Source organism: Gymnoscopelus microlampas (genome assembly GCF_963454915.1).
Source record: "Gymnoscopelus microlampas genome assembly, chromosome: 9".
NCBI classification, from domain to species: Eukaryota; Metazoa; Chordata; class Actinopteri; order Myctophiformes; family Myctophidae; genus Gymnoscopelus; species Gymnoscopelus microlampas.
Window position 1 is genome coordinate 13950821 of NC_139946.1, and position 17966 is coordinate 13968786.

At 41.7% G+C, this 17966-nt stretch overlaps 1 protein-coding gene and 1 long non-coding RNA gene across 3 annotated transcripts; one reads left to right on the plus strand and one right to left on the minus strand.

Annotated features, from left to right (window-relative positions):
- Positions 1–931: 931 nt before the first annotated feature.
- fsd1 (fibronectin type III and SPRY domain containing 1) lies at positions 932–10797 on the minus strand (the record flags this gene model as incomplete). The annotated part of the gene is made up of 13 exons (XM_084065625.1): positions 932–1042; positions 2843–2931; positions 3778–4029; positions 5062–5144; positions 5498–5645; positions 6134–6232; positions 6769–6978; positions 7552–7673; positions 8383–8405; positions 8653–8754; positions 9232–9363; positions 9536–9631; positions 10783–10797. 13 exons carry the CDS (start codon positions 10795–10797, stop codon positions 932–934), a joined length of 1482 nt encoding a protein of 493 aa, XP_083921751.1.
- A 3255-nt stretch (positions 10798–14052) lies between these two features.
- Positions 14053–17684, plus strand: LOC311051203. Of its 2 annotated transcripts, XR_014601390.1 has the most exons (5): positions 14053–14157; positions 14416–14745; positions 14860–14916; positions 15662–15814; positions 16864–17684. It is a non-coding gene; the product is annotated as an uncharacterized lncRNA (long non-coding RNA). The 2 variants fall into 2 exon arrangements; XR_014601391.1 differs by lacking the exon at positions 14860–14916.
- The last annotated feature ends 282 nt before the right edge of the window (positions 17685–17966 follow it).

The window sequence follows — 17966 nt, forward strand, 5'->3', positions numbered from 1 at the left end:
TGCATTGAAATGTTGACATAGCAATATGCTATGGATCACTCTATTTGGCCTTTTATACTGAATGCGAGATTACTGTAGGTAGGAAGGCACAGGGAGTGAGCAGAGTTAGGTTAGATGAGAGAGGTCATGACCCCGGCCCCCACCTGCAGCTGGCTGCATGACAGTATGGTGACAGTATGGGTGAAGATGAAGTGGGAGAGCAGCGGCCAGCGCCAGAAGAAATCAATGCTCTAGTAGCAGTGTGGGACAGTGCTAAATGAATATGCGGTGAGCAGCTACTATCTAGTCAAACTACCTTTACCATTTCTCCATGGCATCACAACGTCCAGAGTCATAGAACTGAAGAGTCCTGCCACTGGGAGGATATTTCAATTACTTATTACCCCCCCAACCCCCCCCCCACCCCCCCACAACTATTCTTTTGTCATGCAGCGTTGACAATGTGTTTGGGGACTACCTTAAAATTCATATTGTTAGACTCATAGCATAATTAGCATAAAAAGTAATTTCTTGGCCAAATTTACATTTCTGCCCAACTCTGCTCTTCTAACACTACTGCTTCATTGTGCCTTGTTGCCAATGTCCTCAGCCTATCAGAATGTTTGTTACATTAAAACATAAACAAACGTCAACTTTTTGACTTAGGCAGAAATTCTTTTTTAATGTAACAAGCATAGGCAATAAGGCAGGGTGAATTAGCAGTGTTAGGAGAGTAGAGTTAGACAGATATAAATAAAGGCAGATAAATTATAACTTAGGCAATTATGCTATGAGGCTAACGATATGCCAGTGATATAACTATTTTATGATATGGCTTTGACCACAGCCAGGGGCAGAGAGAAAGTTGTGCAGAGCAGGGCAAGCGTTCAGCCAGCTGTGCGTGTGTGTGTGTGTGTGTGTGTGGGGGGGGGGGGGGGGGGGGGGTTTGGGACTAGGTGAGGCTGGCGTTGGAGCTGCTGGTACCGCTGTTCTTCCTTTGGCCGCTCTGCACCACACTGGGAACCTGTAGGCCCGTCTGTACTGAGAAACTACCGTTCCACACCTGCAGGAGGCAGCAGAGGGAAGATGGTAAACCACAATGCCATGATAAGCAAGAACAGAGCAATTGGGTTACATATCAGGGTGGAAGAAGTATTCAGATGCTAAGTAACAATACAACCCTACATTGACTATATTATTCAAGTACAAATATGTAAGTGTTAGCAGCAAAAAATCCAGTATTCATACTGCTGAAAATTACCCTTGGGAGAAAATGCCAGATCTACAAGCTCACAATGTGATGCATTTCGATTGGCTATTTACGCTAGTCATCGTGCAACAAAGTATATAGGGCTTAAGTGGATCATGTTTATCTAATCAGGGGGGGAAAAGGAACACTGATTCGTTTTTGTGTAGTCTCGTGTGGCCAGCCCTCCTATCTCGGTCCAGTCTGAATGGAGGTCTGGAGAAACTTGAATTGGAAACAGTGGACAGAATGAGCGAGCAGCTCACTCGCTTGGGCATGGCTAAACTGTGAATGAGTGGTGATGTAGAACATTAGGACCAGCTCTTTTCTATGCGAATGACCCAGACCTATTCTATCCACTTTTCACTTGGGTTTTTCTGAGAAAGCATACCTAGGTTCACACTTTTGGTCTTGTACGTGCATGAGATTAGTTTTGTCCCAAAACCAGACTTCACACCCACATATTTCTCAGAAACGTGTTTGTTTCCTTCTGCTTCTGTGCATTATGAAGAGTGCACTTACTGTATTTTACTTATTTGCGAGTGCTGACGACTTCATTGGCTATTTTTGTGCCTTTTGGGTCAGCACCCATCATAATTTGAATACTTTTTGAGTTGAGCATGTCAGTTCACTCGTTCTTGCAAAACCAGACTTAAAAGTAGAAAACAAATTGAGCTCGACCAGCCTTTGTTTTGAATGAGAGCAGGGTGTACAGCAACTGTGGTTCAGCAAGAGATATCTAAATGAGAGAAATTATGTATAGGCATTGTGGAGTGTCGCTGTCTAGAACGCCAGGTGAGCGCTTCCACCAGGTTAGCCAGAGCTCTGAGGGAGGTGTTCAGCACCAAGGCCAGGTCCGGCCCCTGGGCCAGCTCATTGAGGGGAGGTATGTACCTAGGTCTGTTCTTAATCAGTTTGATGTGATGACACCTGCCCTCCAACTAACAGGCTGGAGACAGCTGCACTGAGTTGGGTCTGATCAAGCTCTAGCTATAAAGGTGCTCACACTCCCTCAATTCTGGCTGGCTCTCCTTGGTGGAAGGACTCTGCTCGGGCGGTTAGCGACATACTCCACTTCCTCAATATTAGTTGTGTAGTTAAGACATGAAACTAATTTGATGTTTGTTTGTAGGCAACATAGGACGCTCATACCTAATTGGAACGATACCCCGATCCGGGAAGAAGTTTTGTTGGAATCGTTTGATTAATCCCCCCCCCACCCTGCTGTTGGTGGGGGGGAATTATTTTGTGCACTCAAAACCCTCTGCCTCTGTCTTTGTTCAGTCTTTACAGCATATTGATTAGAATGACACTTTCTCCAATGAAGGATATCAGGCAGATGCTCTGGCTCCTACTGTACAGTATGTGTGCACATGCCTGCTGGAAGAATATGTGGTACAAACATTGAATTGATCCTTATTTTCCTAATGTGATCTGTAGTGTAGTTTCATAAACTAGTGGTCAAAACTACAGCGGATACCCTTAATGTATACTATTACTTTCACCATACAATTGAGAATGAAAGACTATTGCACAGTCAGTGATTGTACATTGCCAGTCAATATCAAGGGTATTCTTATACGCCACTAAATAACTCAAAATAACAGTCATTCTCACCATGAAGGCTGGTACTACTGGCTGCTGGAACTTGGCTCTGAAAGTGTGCATCAGCTGCTTGGTTTTGCTATTATAGAAGGACAGAATACCTGCCGAGAGAAAAGCGGAAGAGTTATTATAACGTACTTGCCACAGAAATTACTGACAGGTCATAGAAATGGAGCACTTTGGTTACACAAGTCCCTTTGTGTAACCAGTCTCATCACAAGACATGTAATGAATTCATAATAACATAATAACACTTATCAGACAGGCTAAAACGTGGCGTAGCTCAAAGGTAGGCCCGTACACAGCTTTAATGCTTTACAAAACATTGTAGACAGGATGTTTTAGGGGAATAATCAGCTGATGACAAAAAGTCAATGTCAGCAATTTTTGCTGACTAGTAATGCTATGTCATGTGTGGACCAAATGCTTAGCCTAATATGTGCAGTTCTGTCTTTGCAGCACCAGTGAGAAATCTGGAGGTACAGAAATGTTTAAATGAGCAAACAAGTCAACCTATGTGCACAGCTGAGCTTTTTCAGCATCCTCTGGTGGACAAAATAATACATCATATACACAAACAAACAGACAGCCTTTTGCATTGCTTTGCTGCTCAACTAAAACTGTTTGGAATTCAGAAACAGCAAATAAATTACATTAAATTATTCCATGTATCTGATGCTCCTATCCAAAACAAATTGGAATGGCTTATCAGGTAGGAGTTCATTGTCTTCCTAGAGAATACTTCACCAGGACACGTGTTAGCTGTGTCAGCGATTGAACCTGTGGTCTTTTGGTCAAGAGACACTCTCTCAAACTCATTAGAAAGCTTTCTACTCATTATACTGACTCCATATACAGTATATTTTACAGTACATTTATACATCTTACTTCACTTCAACTTCAAATTACTTTATTTGCCTTTCAATACTTAGTTGTGCAGTGGTTACCTTCTTCATAGTTGCAGTAGACCCCTATACGGTCAGGGATTGGACAGTCCAAGGTCCGTGCCTTGTTGTTGTGCTTTGCCGTGAGGCTCTGCTGGAGCCAGTTGTTCAGATGGATGCACCAGGAAGCCCCGCTTTTCCCCAGCTGGTCAAATTTACCCAGGCTCCGTAGGGCCACGCCCACAGCGAAGGCCTTGCTCTCCTTGTCGTATCGTACCTCCCAGTACTGCTGGCCCGCGTCGATCATGGTGTCAGCTGGAGATTCACAAAGAGTGAAGAATGTATCTGTCCATAAATATAAATGACTGACTGACACATTTCTAGAGTCAGTACACTGTTTCGGGAATGTTGGAGATATGAGCCACATACTGTATGTCATTGGTAATAATGAAAGTACTAAAAGTGGAATCAGTATAGGGTGACCATTATAGCCGAATGGTTAGGGTGCATACCACAAGGGTGCAATGAGCACTTCTGGGGAGGGGGAAGGGAGGCGGGGGGGGGGGGGGGGGGTCCTTTTGTTTTTTGTTTAAGTTTGAGTGTAATTCTTTTCATTTTACCTGTTCATTTTGTGTGTATGTCTGTTTGTTTTTGAAAAAAAGGAAGCAATCCATGTATGTGAACGTAAAATGTATAATCCTAGCCTGTGTGCTTCACTATACAAATATTTGAAACACAAGGGTGCAATGCTCTGATCAACGAGTTCCCGGTTTGATTCCTGGCCGGCTGGACCATTTGCTATATGTCATCCCCCTTCTCTTTCCACATGTTCTGTCTCTCTCCACTATCACTGTCTATAAAAGCTAAAAAATGGAGGAAGCAGTATAGTGGGATGACTTCAGAATTAAGTTTGTTCTTTATGTTCTTTAGGATGTTATGTTACATAATACATATCCAAAAGAGTGAGACTCTTTACAGAGCGTTGATTTCAATGTGCTATATATGAGTCCCTGCTCAGCATAATTAGAAGACAACCTTTTCAAAGCAGAGAGATGAAGCACAAAACCCCCCTACAGCAAAACAAATCCTCCAAGGGACAACAGAGGCTCCTATAGGTGGAGCTGGGATGGTGGTGGGAGGAAAGCATTGCATTCCAACAGCAGCGATGGTGTGAGACAGCAAGAAGAACAACATAGGAATGAACAGCAAAGTGGCATGCTTAACTAGACCGCCAAATTAAGGTCAGCTGCTAGTGATATGTCACAGTTAGATAGCCCACTGAGTGATGCACATAACCCACTATAGATCATATCTGCCTGACCTCATTTGTATCATTTTGTAACTTACCCAGCACTGTATAGGATTCGGCTGTAAACCTGTCTCTGCCGACTCGAGCACTTGGAGCTCTCTTTGGGGACATCAGGGCTGACCTGATACGAGATAAGACAGAGCGATGTTGAGGGATAAAATGAATGGTAGGTATTCATGTCTAACTCTGCAAAAATAGATAAATAAAATATTACATACTGCAACTTTAGATCCAACATTTACTGACTATGCATTTCTATTCGTACTGGATATGGATATCACTGGTTGACATTGAGTCTTTATTGATTTCTTTATAGCTAGTTCCTCAAACACGCACCAAGAATATGCATAATAAAACATAGTCTGACTCTACAAAGACCAAGATTTGTAATTTTTTTAATCTTAGTGAGGGCTCTTAACATCAGTTTATCCCCACGCCCAGGTCAAATACACTGTACTCTACATTCAGTCTAACCTGGCTGGGGAGTGCATGGGGGAGTTGGTTCTGTTCTTGTCTTTGCGGATGTCTTGTATCTTTCCACCACAGCTGTCCCACTCCACACTCATGTCCTCCACCTTCAGGTTTTGGTGGCATGAGCCAGAGTCCAGCTTGAACAGGAAAGCTATGAACAGGCAGAAATTAACACGGGTTAAGTTGAGCTTTATAGATCCCTGTAGGGACTGGGACATTATCCACTCTATTTGACCAATTTGGTCAAGCTTAGTGCTGGAGTATGACTGTAACGGGCATGTCTTTTGATGTGGAAGGAAACTGGAGCTCCCAGAAGAAACCCATGTAGGAGAATATCTAAACTCCACTCAGAAAGGCCATGGTTGGCTTTGAACCCACACCCTTCTTCATGTGAGGCAACAGTACTAACCACTGAGCCACCATGCCACCTAAGGTGTAAAACAATGAACATGCAGAAATACATTTTTATACAAAAAAAAAGAAAAAATCAGATTATGAGATTTTCTCTATTCAGTATAAGCATTTGCTTTTTGTTTTCTTGAGACATGTACTTATTTTCTGTAGCAAAATATTGCAGTGCTATATATCACATTACTGGCTGCTGAAATAGCTTAGTGTATATATGTCCAAAGCTCTCACCATGTGTCTCAAGCGTGACAGGCTCAGAGAACTCTCCTGCCACAGCCTTGTTACATGCCTTTACTCTGAACGTTATGTAGCGGGTGTCAAATCGCAGCCCTGGAAGATAGAACATGAAACATAGTGGTCAGGTCATTCTTTTTTGTGTGTGATCCGAACGCAAGCATCGTAAAGACTAATGGGGCGATCACACTGAGACGCGTCACTAGAGAAAGGTTGCAAGCAAAAAACAGTTTTCCTATGATACGGTCTGACGTGCATGGTGCACTCCTCACTAGTTCTTCTAGTGGTTTTAAGACAGGTGTAAAAAATATTCTCAACTTTTCATGCACGGAGTCGCATCACTCGTCACAGTGCTTTGTTACCAAGAGCGCCAAGTACATTAGTAGCGCTGAAGCAGTTTCTGGGCCTGGGACAGCCCCTAATTGCCTAGACATTTCTGAAGCTGCAGCGATGCGTCTCTGCATCATCACCCACTAAGAAGGAATATAGCTAACACCATTTTTTAAGGCTATGTCAGTGACGAATGGGATTAAAGAAAGGATGAAGCGAGGGAATGACATGCCGCCAAGGTCATTAGCAGTGTTGGCTGTTTAAACCCTATCCATAACTCTCCAGACAAGCTCTCTTCCTACCCGTGAGCGTGTGCTCCATTTCCTGTATCCCTTCCACTACCATCCAGGGATAGTCCTCTCTGAGACGCGGCGGCCCCTCGTGGTTGGTGCGTCGGTGCTCCAGTATGTAGTGCTCTATCTTGTGGTCAGGTTCCGGTAATGTCCACACTACCGACACCGTGTTGTCACACACCTGGCACTCAGAAAGCTGGATCTCAGGAGTGGCCGGCACTGGAGGTAACGGAGAAGACAGTTTATCAGGCACAACACTTTTGTTACCCTTTTGTTTTCTGAGGTATCTGCTTTAACATCACATTACCCATGATGCACTATGTTTTGTAAGTGTTTATATAGGATCCTTTTGAGCCGACCGAGGTTCCCTGTCTATGGAGTGTGCCGAACAAATTAAGTTTGGCTTCTCTGCATTGCAAGAGTCAATAACCCATTGAAACCGGGAAGGCATCTGTGTCATTTTAGATTTTAGCGTTGGCTATTCAAAAATAGCAGATATACAAGCTCACAGCGCGTCACTTTGTGCCGTGAAAAATCTTGAAAGTCTTGAAAAACCTTGAAAACACAAATCATCTCTTCTGGGGGTCCCTGGCACAAAACATTTTCAGATGGGGGTCCACGATCAAATACATATCAATTTGGGGGTCCTTGTCACAAAAAGGTTTGAGAACCACTGGTTTAGAAGGCATTTGTAGAATCGGCCTCAGGTCTTAATGGGTTAACACACTCTCTGAATCAGCAACTCTCCATATCTATCTGTATCTGTATTCCTTTATTAATATGCCATCAGACCTGGGAGGAACTTGATAGCCTGTAGCAGCTCTCTCTCCTGGCTGAAGTCCACCATCATGTGACTCATGTTGTCACTGACTTTGGCCTTCAGCGAGAGGCGGAAGGCTGGGGCCATTGTCACACTGCAAACAAAGAAAGACACGCACACACGCACAGACACACACACACACACACACACACACACACAAAAGACAATAAGTATATCCCACTATTCATCCTGATTACAGTCAGAGCTATGGAGTCACCACAGTTGCTCATTACAATACGGTTCACAGAGTAAAGGCTGCTACAAAGTAAAATCCTCAAGGTTAATTATCCATTTGTAAATTAACACTCAGGATTATACAGTGTAACTACTACTCAGCTGATTGTCCTGATCTACGTCGTACATTACAAGGCTGAGGCGACAGAGGGAACAGCATTTGTTCTAGGAGGGGTTGACACATGATGGTACGGACATTGAGAGGACAGTGGGAAATGTGGACGTGGAATGAGCAGAAAATGGAAAATAAAAAAAATGCTCGTTGTTTAAGGCCGGGATGCAACGGAGTTGCTGCTGCCTGCTACTAGTTGGCTGGAATGCATGCACACTACATTAGGAGGTGGCTCATGAGTTAAAATGGTGGCACTCAACTCCCAGTCCTGGGGGCCCAATGTTCTGCTGGTTTTCTGTCCTATCAGTTAACGTCATTGCATTGATTCTAGACAAGTACAATGAAAACCAGCAGTGCTCAAAGGGTCCCCAGTACTCAAACTGGGAGGCACTGGGTTAAAGGATGCTACAGGAAGGGCGTTGGAAGGGGAAGCAAATGGACAGCTGAGTTACAATACCTATCCTTAATGTCTTTGGCCGCCTGGAGAAGAAGAAGCAGAGGAGGAAAGGAAATAGAGAAAGGAGAGAGGGGAATACGGAACGAAGAGAATATACTGAGTTGCAGCCCATCAAGTTTTTATAACTTAAAACAAAAAGGCAAGTGTTTGTGTTAAAACAATAGTTGTCAAAACACCACTGGAAGAAGCAATTCAATCAACTATGAGAAGTGACATAAGTGAATTCATCATTGACCACCAAAAAGGAACGTCCAGTGGCCGTCCAGTTACCTGTGTGAAACCATCTGTCTCTGAGGAGCAGAGTGTTTGGTTAGCCGTCTCCAGGAGCTCCTCTGAGCTCTCCAAGGCTTTGGAACAGGCACTCAGCTGACTCTGAAGAGAACACACGGGGTTAGTACAGCAGACCAAAAAGTCTAACTACTTCACTTCAGTACAATAAAACCATTATGTACACTGTGGTGAGGCTGTAGAGCTAGCTACATCATTTGAGAGTCACGGCCTTGAGGAGTCCTTCATACATACGTATACTAAATAGCAGGAAAGCCATAAAACAAATATGTCAGGACAGTACATTCTTTGTGGTTGTTAGTTGTTAGAAATGATGTGAGGAAATGATGTAAGGAAACGTGTTTGTTGTTTATTAGAAATGATGTAAGGAAACTTACTATGTAAAAATTGTGTTTGGTGAAAATGCTCTGTTGTAAGATGTTTTGGGGTATGCTACAGCTGTAGAGAACTACAGCTAATGACATTTAATTAATGAATTAATACAGCAGTTGATGCTAAGACATACAGTGCACAAAATATTCAATACGGTAAAGGGACAAAACCACTAATGCCATAATGTACCTGTAGCTCATATGTGCGGCTGGCTCTCTCCTGTTTGATGCGCGTCATCATCCCTTCCTTCAACTCATCAAGCACAGTGTGGAGGGAGCTGAATTCAGAATCCAACTCCTCCTGAACACGGTTGGAGTTTGTCTAGTGCGAGTGTGACACAAACATTTTAGTCAACAACAGAAAAAGTATCTTTGATCTGAGACTGGTTGGATGATTACTTGACTGGCATAAAGGGCAGCTGATTTGCAGATACATTTGCAGATTTTTCTTGCAAATGTCTTTGCAGATAAATCAATTATTGTTTTAAATGTACCTCTAAGTTCTCCAGGCTCTGTTTGAGGGTGCAGACGAAGTTTGTGATCTCCTCATTCTTCAAGGCCAAAGTTGTGGTGATCTTTCGAAGGGATTCCTGCAGGCAGCATGAAGTTACTTTCTTTATCTCAGCATCTGATATGCCTGAGTGGTTAAATCATTCCACTACTGAATTGCCAAACACAATATTGTAACTTCCTAGAAGATTGTGTCATTGCATTGCGTAGTGCGTAGATGAAAAACAAATGGTCCTACTACATGGAGTACCAACACTCAGAGAGCAAGGACACTTCATGGGCGGAAGGATGCACAATTCATAATTTAATAACGGCCCCACATAGAGGAGAACCTTACTCAACAACCTTAGCAAATGACATAATGCAAACCAACCACATGAGCCCTTGACAAACCTATATAAAGCTGTTTGGCTATTTGAAAATAGCCGATCTACAAGCTCACACCGGTCGCAGATTTGCTTTTTTTAAAGAAATCTTGAAGAAAATCATTTGGAAATGTTTTTGAAACATTTTAACACAAATCTTGTATGTGGGTTCCTGTCATAAAATATTGTCAGATGGGGAGGGGGGTCTGCAGAAAAATCAATTTTCATCAAATCCTTGATGAAAATGTTTGAGAACCACTGGTTTAATAACAACATTATAAACAAGTCCAAAATAAGCAACTACACTTTATAAACAAGCCAAAAAAAAACTGCATGAGATACAAGGCTGAACCTCCACCAAACGTTTATCAAACTGTCCCAAAGACACAGTGAAGACCCACTGATTTGGTACCAAGACGTTATGCTCCTTGACGCAAGAGAAGGGATGCCCAAAGGCCCCTGATGCCGTCAGGATCAAACCATTCCACTATAAAGTAGGTCGCACCGATGGCGTATAAGATGGATCTATATCATAGTATGGAACCTGCATAACGATTTAGTAAGAGTCAAGAAGATCGATAGGATTTTGGGACCACTCGATCGAGGCCATGGGCGCAGTGTTTCTTCGGTAGAACTGGACTGATCTAAATATGTGTGTTATTTTCCTGTAAGACGAGGACTATGATTTAGCGTCATTCTTTAATTCATTACCTAATGATCAAGAGCACGTGTAATTACTTAAATAAACAGATCGGTAAGCCATCCACACACAGATCCCCTCCGCTACTCCCCTTCTTTCTTTGTACAGCAACGCCCCGAAACCAGGATCTACCATCAGAAACACCTGTTCCCCGACCTAGTCTTACCTTCTGGTCTCCCATGTTGCCGGTCCAACGTGCCGGTACCGGAGGAAGAAGAGAAACAGTCGGTATTGTCCAATGTCCCTTAGTTAGTGTTTATTCGCGGGACCACTGGGCTATGGTTGGTACTGATGCTGCTGCTACAGTGCATTGCATCTTCCTTCACCAACGCCTAGGGCCGTAGTGTGTCACTGCGCATGCGGAAGAAGAGGATGCTGGGTAATGATGTTTCTGTGAGTTTCTGGGTATAAAGCATTTTAGCTAAAGCCTGTGTGATTATTAAAGTATAACTGTATGCACGTTTTCTCTTACAAATAATGTTCACTATGAATTGAGTAGATAAGGACCCCATTTGAAACAAGCCGTTAGGCTTCCATGGGCTTTTTAATCCTATTTAGTTGACCACTTTCATGTGCTTTTTCTAGAAAAGTGTTCAATCAATCAATATCAGTCTGTTGAGGGAATGTAAACTATCCTCCCCCCCCCCCCCCCCCCCCCCCACACGCGCACACACACACACACACACACACACACACACACACACACACACACACACACACACACACACACACACACACACACATAGAGTGGATGAGAGAGAGAGAGAGTGAGAAAGAGAGAGAGAGAGAGAGAGAGAGAGAGAGAGAGAGAGAGAGAGAGAGAGAGAGAGAGAGAGAGCGATTACATTATCCTGTGCTGCTAATTGGCTGAGGAGGGATTTCACACCATGTTAATTGGCTGAGAAGGGATTTACCAGTACTGTATGCCTTGGAGTTGGGGCACATCTTTGTGTTATTTGTTGTGTTATTATTTGCCATGGGAAATGCTTTGGGGGGTGTATGTGTTGATTGTAATACATTTTGTTGGTATATGCTAATTTAACTATTTATTATTTTATGTTACATAATTTGGAGAACACCTTGAGCAGCAGAGGTACTGTAGTTGCAGAGCACACTCTCCACTCTGGACCATGAACAGGTTGGTGAAACATTTGTGTAAGGTTTGAAATAAAAAAAAATCCCATTACCGGAAATTGTTGTTCCCAATTCACACACACACACACACACACACACACACACACACACACACACACACACACACACACACACACACACACACACACACACACACACACACACACACACACACACACACACACACACACACACACACACACACACACACACACACACACACACACACACACACACACACACCCTAGAAGGGCTATATAGAGGCCTCCAACATGCAATTCCAATTTGGGTATAATTGTTGGATGGATTGTGCCTAATTTGAAGTGTGCATGCAAAGTATCATGCTGATCAGTCCAGCAGTGCCTGCCTGCGATTAGCTGTGCACAGACAGGCAGACAGACAGACAGACAGGGGCAAAACATAGTCTCCGCCTCCTGGTCATTCCGGCCTGGCGGAGATAATAATAATAAATAAATATTATAGAGGAGATACCGTATAGAAATAAAGTTAAAGTACAGGTAGAATGGCAGGTATGATAAACCTCTTAAGGCAGGTATACGGATATCGAGTGCAATGAGAAAGAGTCAAGTGTGGAGTAGAGTGAGACAAAGAAACTGTTTTAGCATGACACAGAACAGAGTAGATGGACTATGGACTGTTCCCCCTTGTTTCACTTCAGGTTTTGTTTCAGTAATTGTCTTAGTCTGTCAACTGCTGTTGTGGCATACTGTAGGTAGAATAATGCTGAGGGTTGAACCTATGAATTGTGCTGGTAAATTGATTTTATTTAACTTCTATGAAATTGTTAACATCTTAACATAACTTGTTAACTTTCTTACTCTTGATGGGATCTACGTTTATTTGTATAGCATTTCTAAGTGCTGTACCCAAAACATGAAGCATTAAGACATTAAAGACACAGAGCATTAGTGCAAAAGGAAAATATTATGTAGGGAACTGAAATCTAGGTTGAGGTTTCAAAAGATGTACCATATGAAACCGCCCTGCCATGTCTTTGGTCTTTATGATCTCCTTTCTGTTATGACACTCTCATGCTTTGACATTATGAACATTAACCTAGTGTGTTACAACAACCTCATATTCTACAAGTATTTCAGATTCAGTAGGACAATTTAACTTCTGAGAAATTTAGCACGATATTACTTGGAGTAGTTGCTTTATTTTAAGTTTCACATTCTTCTTAGATGTATTCTTAATGTCGCAGCCAGGAAGTCAAACTCACACTGTACTCAGTGGTGGAAAGTAACTAATTACATTTTCTCAAGCGCTGTATTTAGTAAAATGTTGAGGTATTTCTTTTACTTTACTTGAATATTAAAAAATGTCTATACTTTAGACTTCTGTTCCACTACATCTAAGAGTCAAATATTGTACTTTTTACAATTATTTGACAGCTTTAGTTAGGCTACTAGTTACTTTGCAGATTTATGGTATTACTACAAAACATATGTTATCCAATTACGTCGATTTTATACTTTGGCTGTTAGAAATAGAAAATAAAAAATAAATAGCAAGCTCAGCTATTTTTGAAATAGTTTGTCAATTATTTTTTTATTTTGGAGGGGAAAAAAAGCTAAGTTAGGCTATAATGAGTAATTTTTCATATTGAGTACTTTTACTTTAATACTTTAAACATTATTTTGATGCCAATACTTGTAATACAGGACTTTTACTTGTAACAGAGTATTTAGAGAGCACTGGCACTAGTCCTACAGCGTGAGCTTGGATCTCCCTCTCTGTAGTGACAGTGGGAAACAGTGTTTTCGCACCAAACCCACAGAAAGAACCCACTCTATTGTGCGTCACATTTATGTGACCACACACTTACGGTATTCTGCCAGCCCCCTCATGAATACCCATGTGTATGTCTGCCATCGACCTACAAAGGCTGTCATTTGACAGGATGTGCAAACTGAAAAACCTATCACACAGCTTGCTATGTGCTAGACCTCCTTAGAAAACAACATGCCATAAGAGTGTGTGTGTGTGTGTGTGTGTGTGTGTGTGTGTGTGCGTACGTGCGTGCGTGCGTGCGTGCGTGCGTGCGTGCGTGCGTGCGTGCGTGCGTGCGTGCGTGCGTGTACAGTATGTGCATACAAGCATACATTCACTTATATGCGGACATGCATTTATAAGCGCATTTAAAAGTGTATTCAGTTGCTTTTGCACACCCCACCATAGCTACCCCGGACCTGACTTTGTGTCCTCTGTTCCTCCACAGTATGAATGACAAACCCCTCCTCCCACCCACACCCACAGTGTTTCCTCTCTCTACGTTCGATTGACAGTACAGTAACAGAGACACAATGAGTCTTATGAGAAGGTCACCTTTGACATGATAGAATGGGCAACTGGGTAAAGAGGTTAATTCTGCTTTCACTAACAGGTAAGATTCTTACCTTGATGACAGAAAATAAAAAATGTAACACTGAGCCTGAAACCATGTGTTTTGAACAGACTTAAATGTCAAGTGTCTTGATCTTATTAAAGTTATGAAAATGGCGAGATGATTAATAGTTTGGAGGAATACAAATATTTTTTTATTGCATATTGTTTCTAGCATCTAATATAATGCCACTATCAAGTATTTTATTCTGTCTGTCTGTCTGTCTGTCTGTCTGTCTGTCTGTCTTCTCTCCATCAGCCTTAGTGAATGCAGGTAAAAAATCTCTTATTGTGGATCATCCAAAAAGGGAAGAAAAGGTTTTTCTTGGTTCAACACTCACTCTAAGCTGCGGTTTTAAGGCTGATATGGTTGCAGTGAACTGGTGTTTTACTAACTCTACTGAACCATCATCAAACATCTGCTCTGAGTGCTCTTATAAACTCACCTCTGAATCTGGGAAAAAGACACGATCTGACTTTAAACTTACAAATGTTACACGCAATGACAGTGGCTGGTACTTTTGCGAAGTCACAGAATTGTATACATTTGATCGAGACTGCAGCAATGGAACACATGTCGTTATTTTGGGTAAGTATTCATTGAATTACAGCTGTAGTGCTGTTATGGAGTTATTCATGTACTTCTTATAGCTTGCTATAAATACATAAATATTTCTAAAACCACCATTTCTCTTGACACCAGATAGCACAATGGAAGGTACGATGAATTTCAATGTCACTGTCATGATGCCTACACAAGGTGCGTATATGTATTTGTGTGCATGTGTACATATTTCATACCCAGTGCATTTGCTAAGTAAGCACCATGTAAATGTGGGTCTTATTGCAATCTAAAAGAGTTGCTTAATCCCAAATTTAAAAGCAAACTTCCAATTGTCACTTCTTTCTCCAAAACAGTGTGTGTGTGTGTGTGTGTGTGTGTGTGTGTGTGTGTGTGTGTGTGTGTGTGTGTGTGTGTGTGTGTGTGTGTGTGTGTGTGTGTGTGTGTGTGTGTGAGAATATGTACACATACATGCTTTAATACATGCACGTACTGAATACGGTTAATATTTCACGACCCACTGATCAAGTTGTTAGTTAATCTTATGTTTATGTTTGAAGTGACCAGAGATTAAAAAAACAAACTTCTATAGTTGTAAGATACTAAATCTACAGTGTGTGTGTGTGTGTGTGTGTGTGTGTGTGTGTGTGTGTGTGTGTGTGTGTGTGTGTGTGTACGTGCGTGAATGCGTGTGTACGTGCGTGCATGCGTGTGTGCGTGCGTGCGTGCGTGTATACTGGATATATGTAATTTATATATCGTCTTTATCGGGTGCAAATTAAAAAACAACAAAAGTAGCAGATCTACAAGTGTTTCGAGCTTGTGGATCTGTTACTTTTGATGCTTTTGTGTGAGGCTGTAGATTGATCAAGTATCACAAAAAGTTAAAACATGGAGATAGGAGGTTTCTGCAACAATATAAATTGTCGTCTGTTTTCCACAGAAACTCTGCCTCCCACAGGAGATGGAGCTGGGCTCCTGCTCTATGACTGGAGGTTCTGGGTAATATTGGGAGCATCAAGTGCAAGTCTGGTCCTGATTGCACTTTTAGCCATCGTCTGTGTTTTACTGAGAAGACGACGACGCAGAAACAGAGGTATCTATCTTCCTTTTTGATTTGATTTTAAAATGTGTTTGGAAAAGTTTGGTGTAAATTTCTACTTTGATATCAGACTTGATCAGGTAACAGATATCCAGATTTCCAAATGGAAATTTGTCAACACACATAAAATAAAATAAATAAAATGAAGAGAGATAGAGGGGGAAAAGGTGATTTCACATGCAAAGATGCAGAATCTTTTTATTGAATAAAAACATATGTCCGAAAGTGAGTGAGGAGAGTAAGGAAGTAAGAGTAAGACAAAGAGTGGGGGAGAAGATAATGCAAGAAGAAGCACAGTTCACTCAATTCTCTGAACATCTGCCCACCTCATGGCCGATAAGTGTAAAGTGAAACAACAAGTGGTGTTGTGGTTAGACAGCACAGCACGAGTAGGTTAGATGTAGGGCAGATGATGTTATATGACTGTGCGTGTGTGTGTGTGGTTAGAGGAAAGGCTCACTTCTGTACTCTTTGCAGACTCGCACGACCCCATAGACATCACGTGGGATTACTCAGTTAACCATTCTTTCTTTCAAATCACTTCTTAAAAGTAGCTTTTTTAGATGGCATTTTTTTTAAATCCTTTTAACCTATGTTTTGTTTCGTTCTATTGTTTTGCCCCTACTTTATCAACTTTATTGTGTGGTAGCCTATCTTGTTTTTACTTTGTTTAATTGATTTTGTTTCCATTCATTTAATTATTAAATTGATGTATAAATACATTCATTGTACATTAATTATTAACCACATGAGCCCTAGCTTCCCTATTCTGAGGTGAAAATAGCAGGCTTACAATGCTTTGCATTGTGACATGTTGTGAGCTTGTAGATCTAATTGGTGTAGAGGTAAATAATGTGTTTAAAAGATGAAAACCAATTAAAAACAAATAAGCTAGGCCTACATTATACATTATTTTCACAATAGCAAAAATGTATTAATAGAGGCAAGATAAGCAATAATGTAAAATGTATAGTGTTATATTATAAACGGTTTGCTTTTATTAATGTATTTTCATTTTTTATTTTCTTCAATTCTTGTCATAGAAAGTCCTATCTATTCTAATACACGTCCAGTGGGGTTACGGTATACCAACAGACAGCCCTCTCCGCGCCCTGGGATGCAGTTGGACACTCTGAAGACCATTCCTCCTTCTAAAAACCTTCAGACCCCTACCCCTTCCAGGAAACAAGAGGCCAAATGGAGCCCAAAGCAATAAACAGGTGGCAGAGTGAGCTAGATGCTCACAAGCCATTTTGTCCTTGACCCTGAACCACTGACTGTAGCCCTGAACCCCAACCTGCCCGTTCACTGAAGCAAGTGCAAATGTTATCTAAATGCAATACACATCACGATGTGACATGTTGTGAGCTTGTAGTTCAGTTATTTTTTACACACTCACACACACACACACACACTCACACTCACACTCACACTCACACTCACACTCACACTCACACTCACACTCACACTCACACACACACACACACTCACACTCACACTCACACTCACACTCACACTCACACTCACACTCACACACACACACACACACACACACACTCACACACACACACACACACACACACACACACACACACACACACACACACACACACACACACACACACACACACACACAGTCTGACATATATATACATGCATTAATGTGGTAAGAGAAAGAAGAGTTGACAAATTAATGATTGAACTTTCTATGTCCATTTTCTTCCACTAGATGGCACATTGCTTGTTTGCAGACCATAGAGCAGTTGGAGAATTGTATTATTGTGCTAAACTAAAGGGAATATTGTGGAAAATGCAACTTTCAGCAGCTTGATTTTGTGCCTTATGAAATGTCAAATACATTCGTTGTAGCTATACCTGACTTTTATATAAAAGTGTTGACTCCAAATCCATAAATGCATTAAAAATACTTTGTTTCTCATTTTCTGCACACATTTTCTTCCTCAACCCCATGCCAAAAGACATGATCATATAGTAGAATTGCAGAGTAAAGTACACCTCTCCTACACCATCATAACAACACAGGGAATTCGAATAATAGACAAACGAACGTCACGTGACCAGGCAGGTAGCGTTCCCAGCAGGAGGAGGATCATCAGTGTTGCCATGTCGGCTTATTATAAGCGAC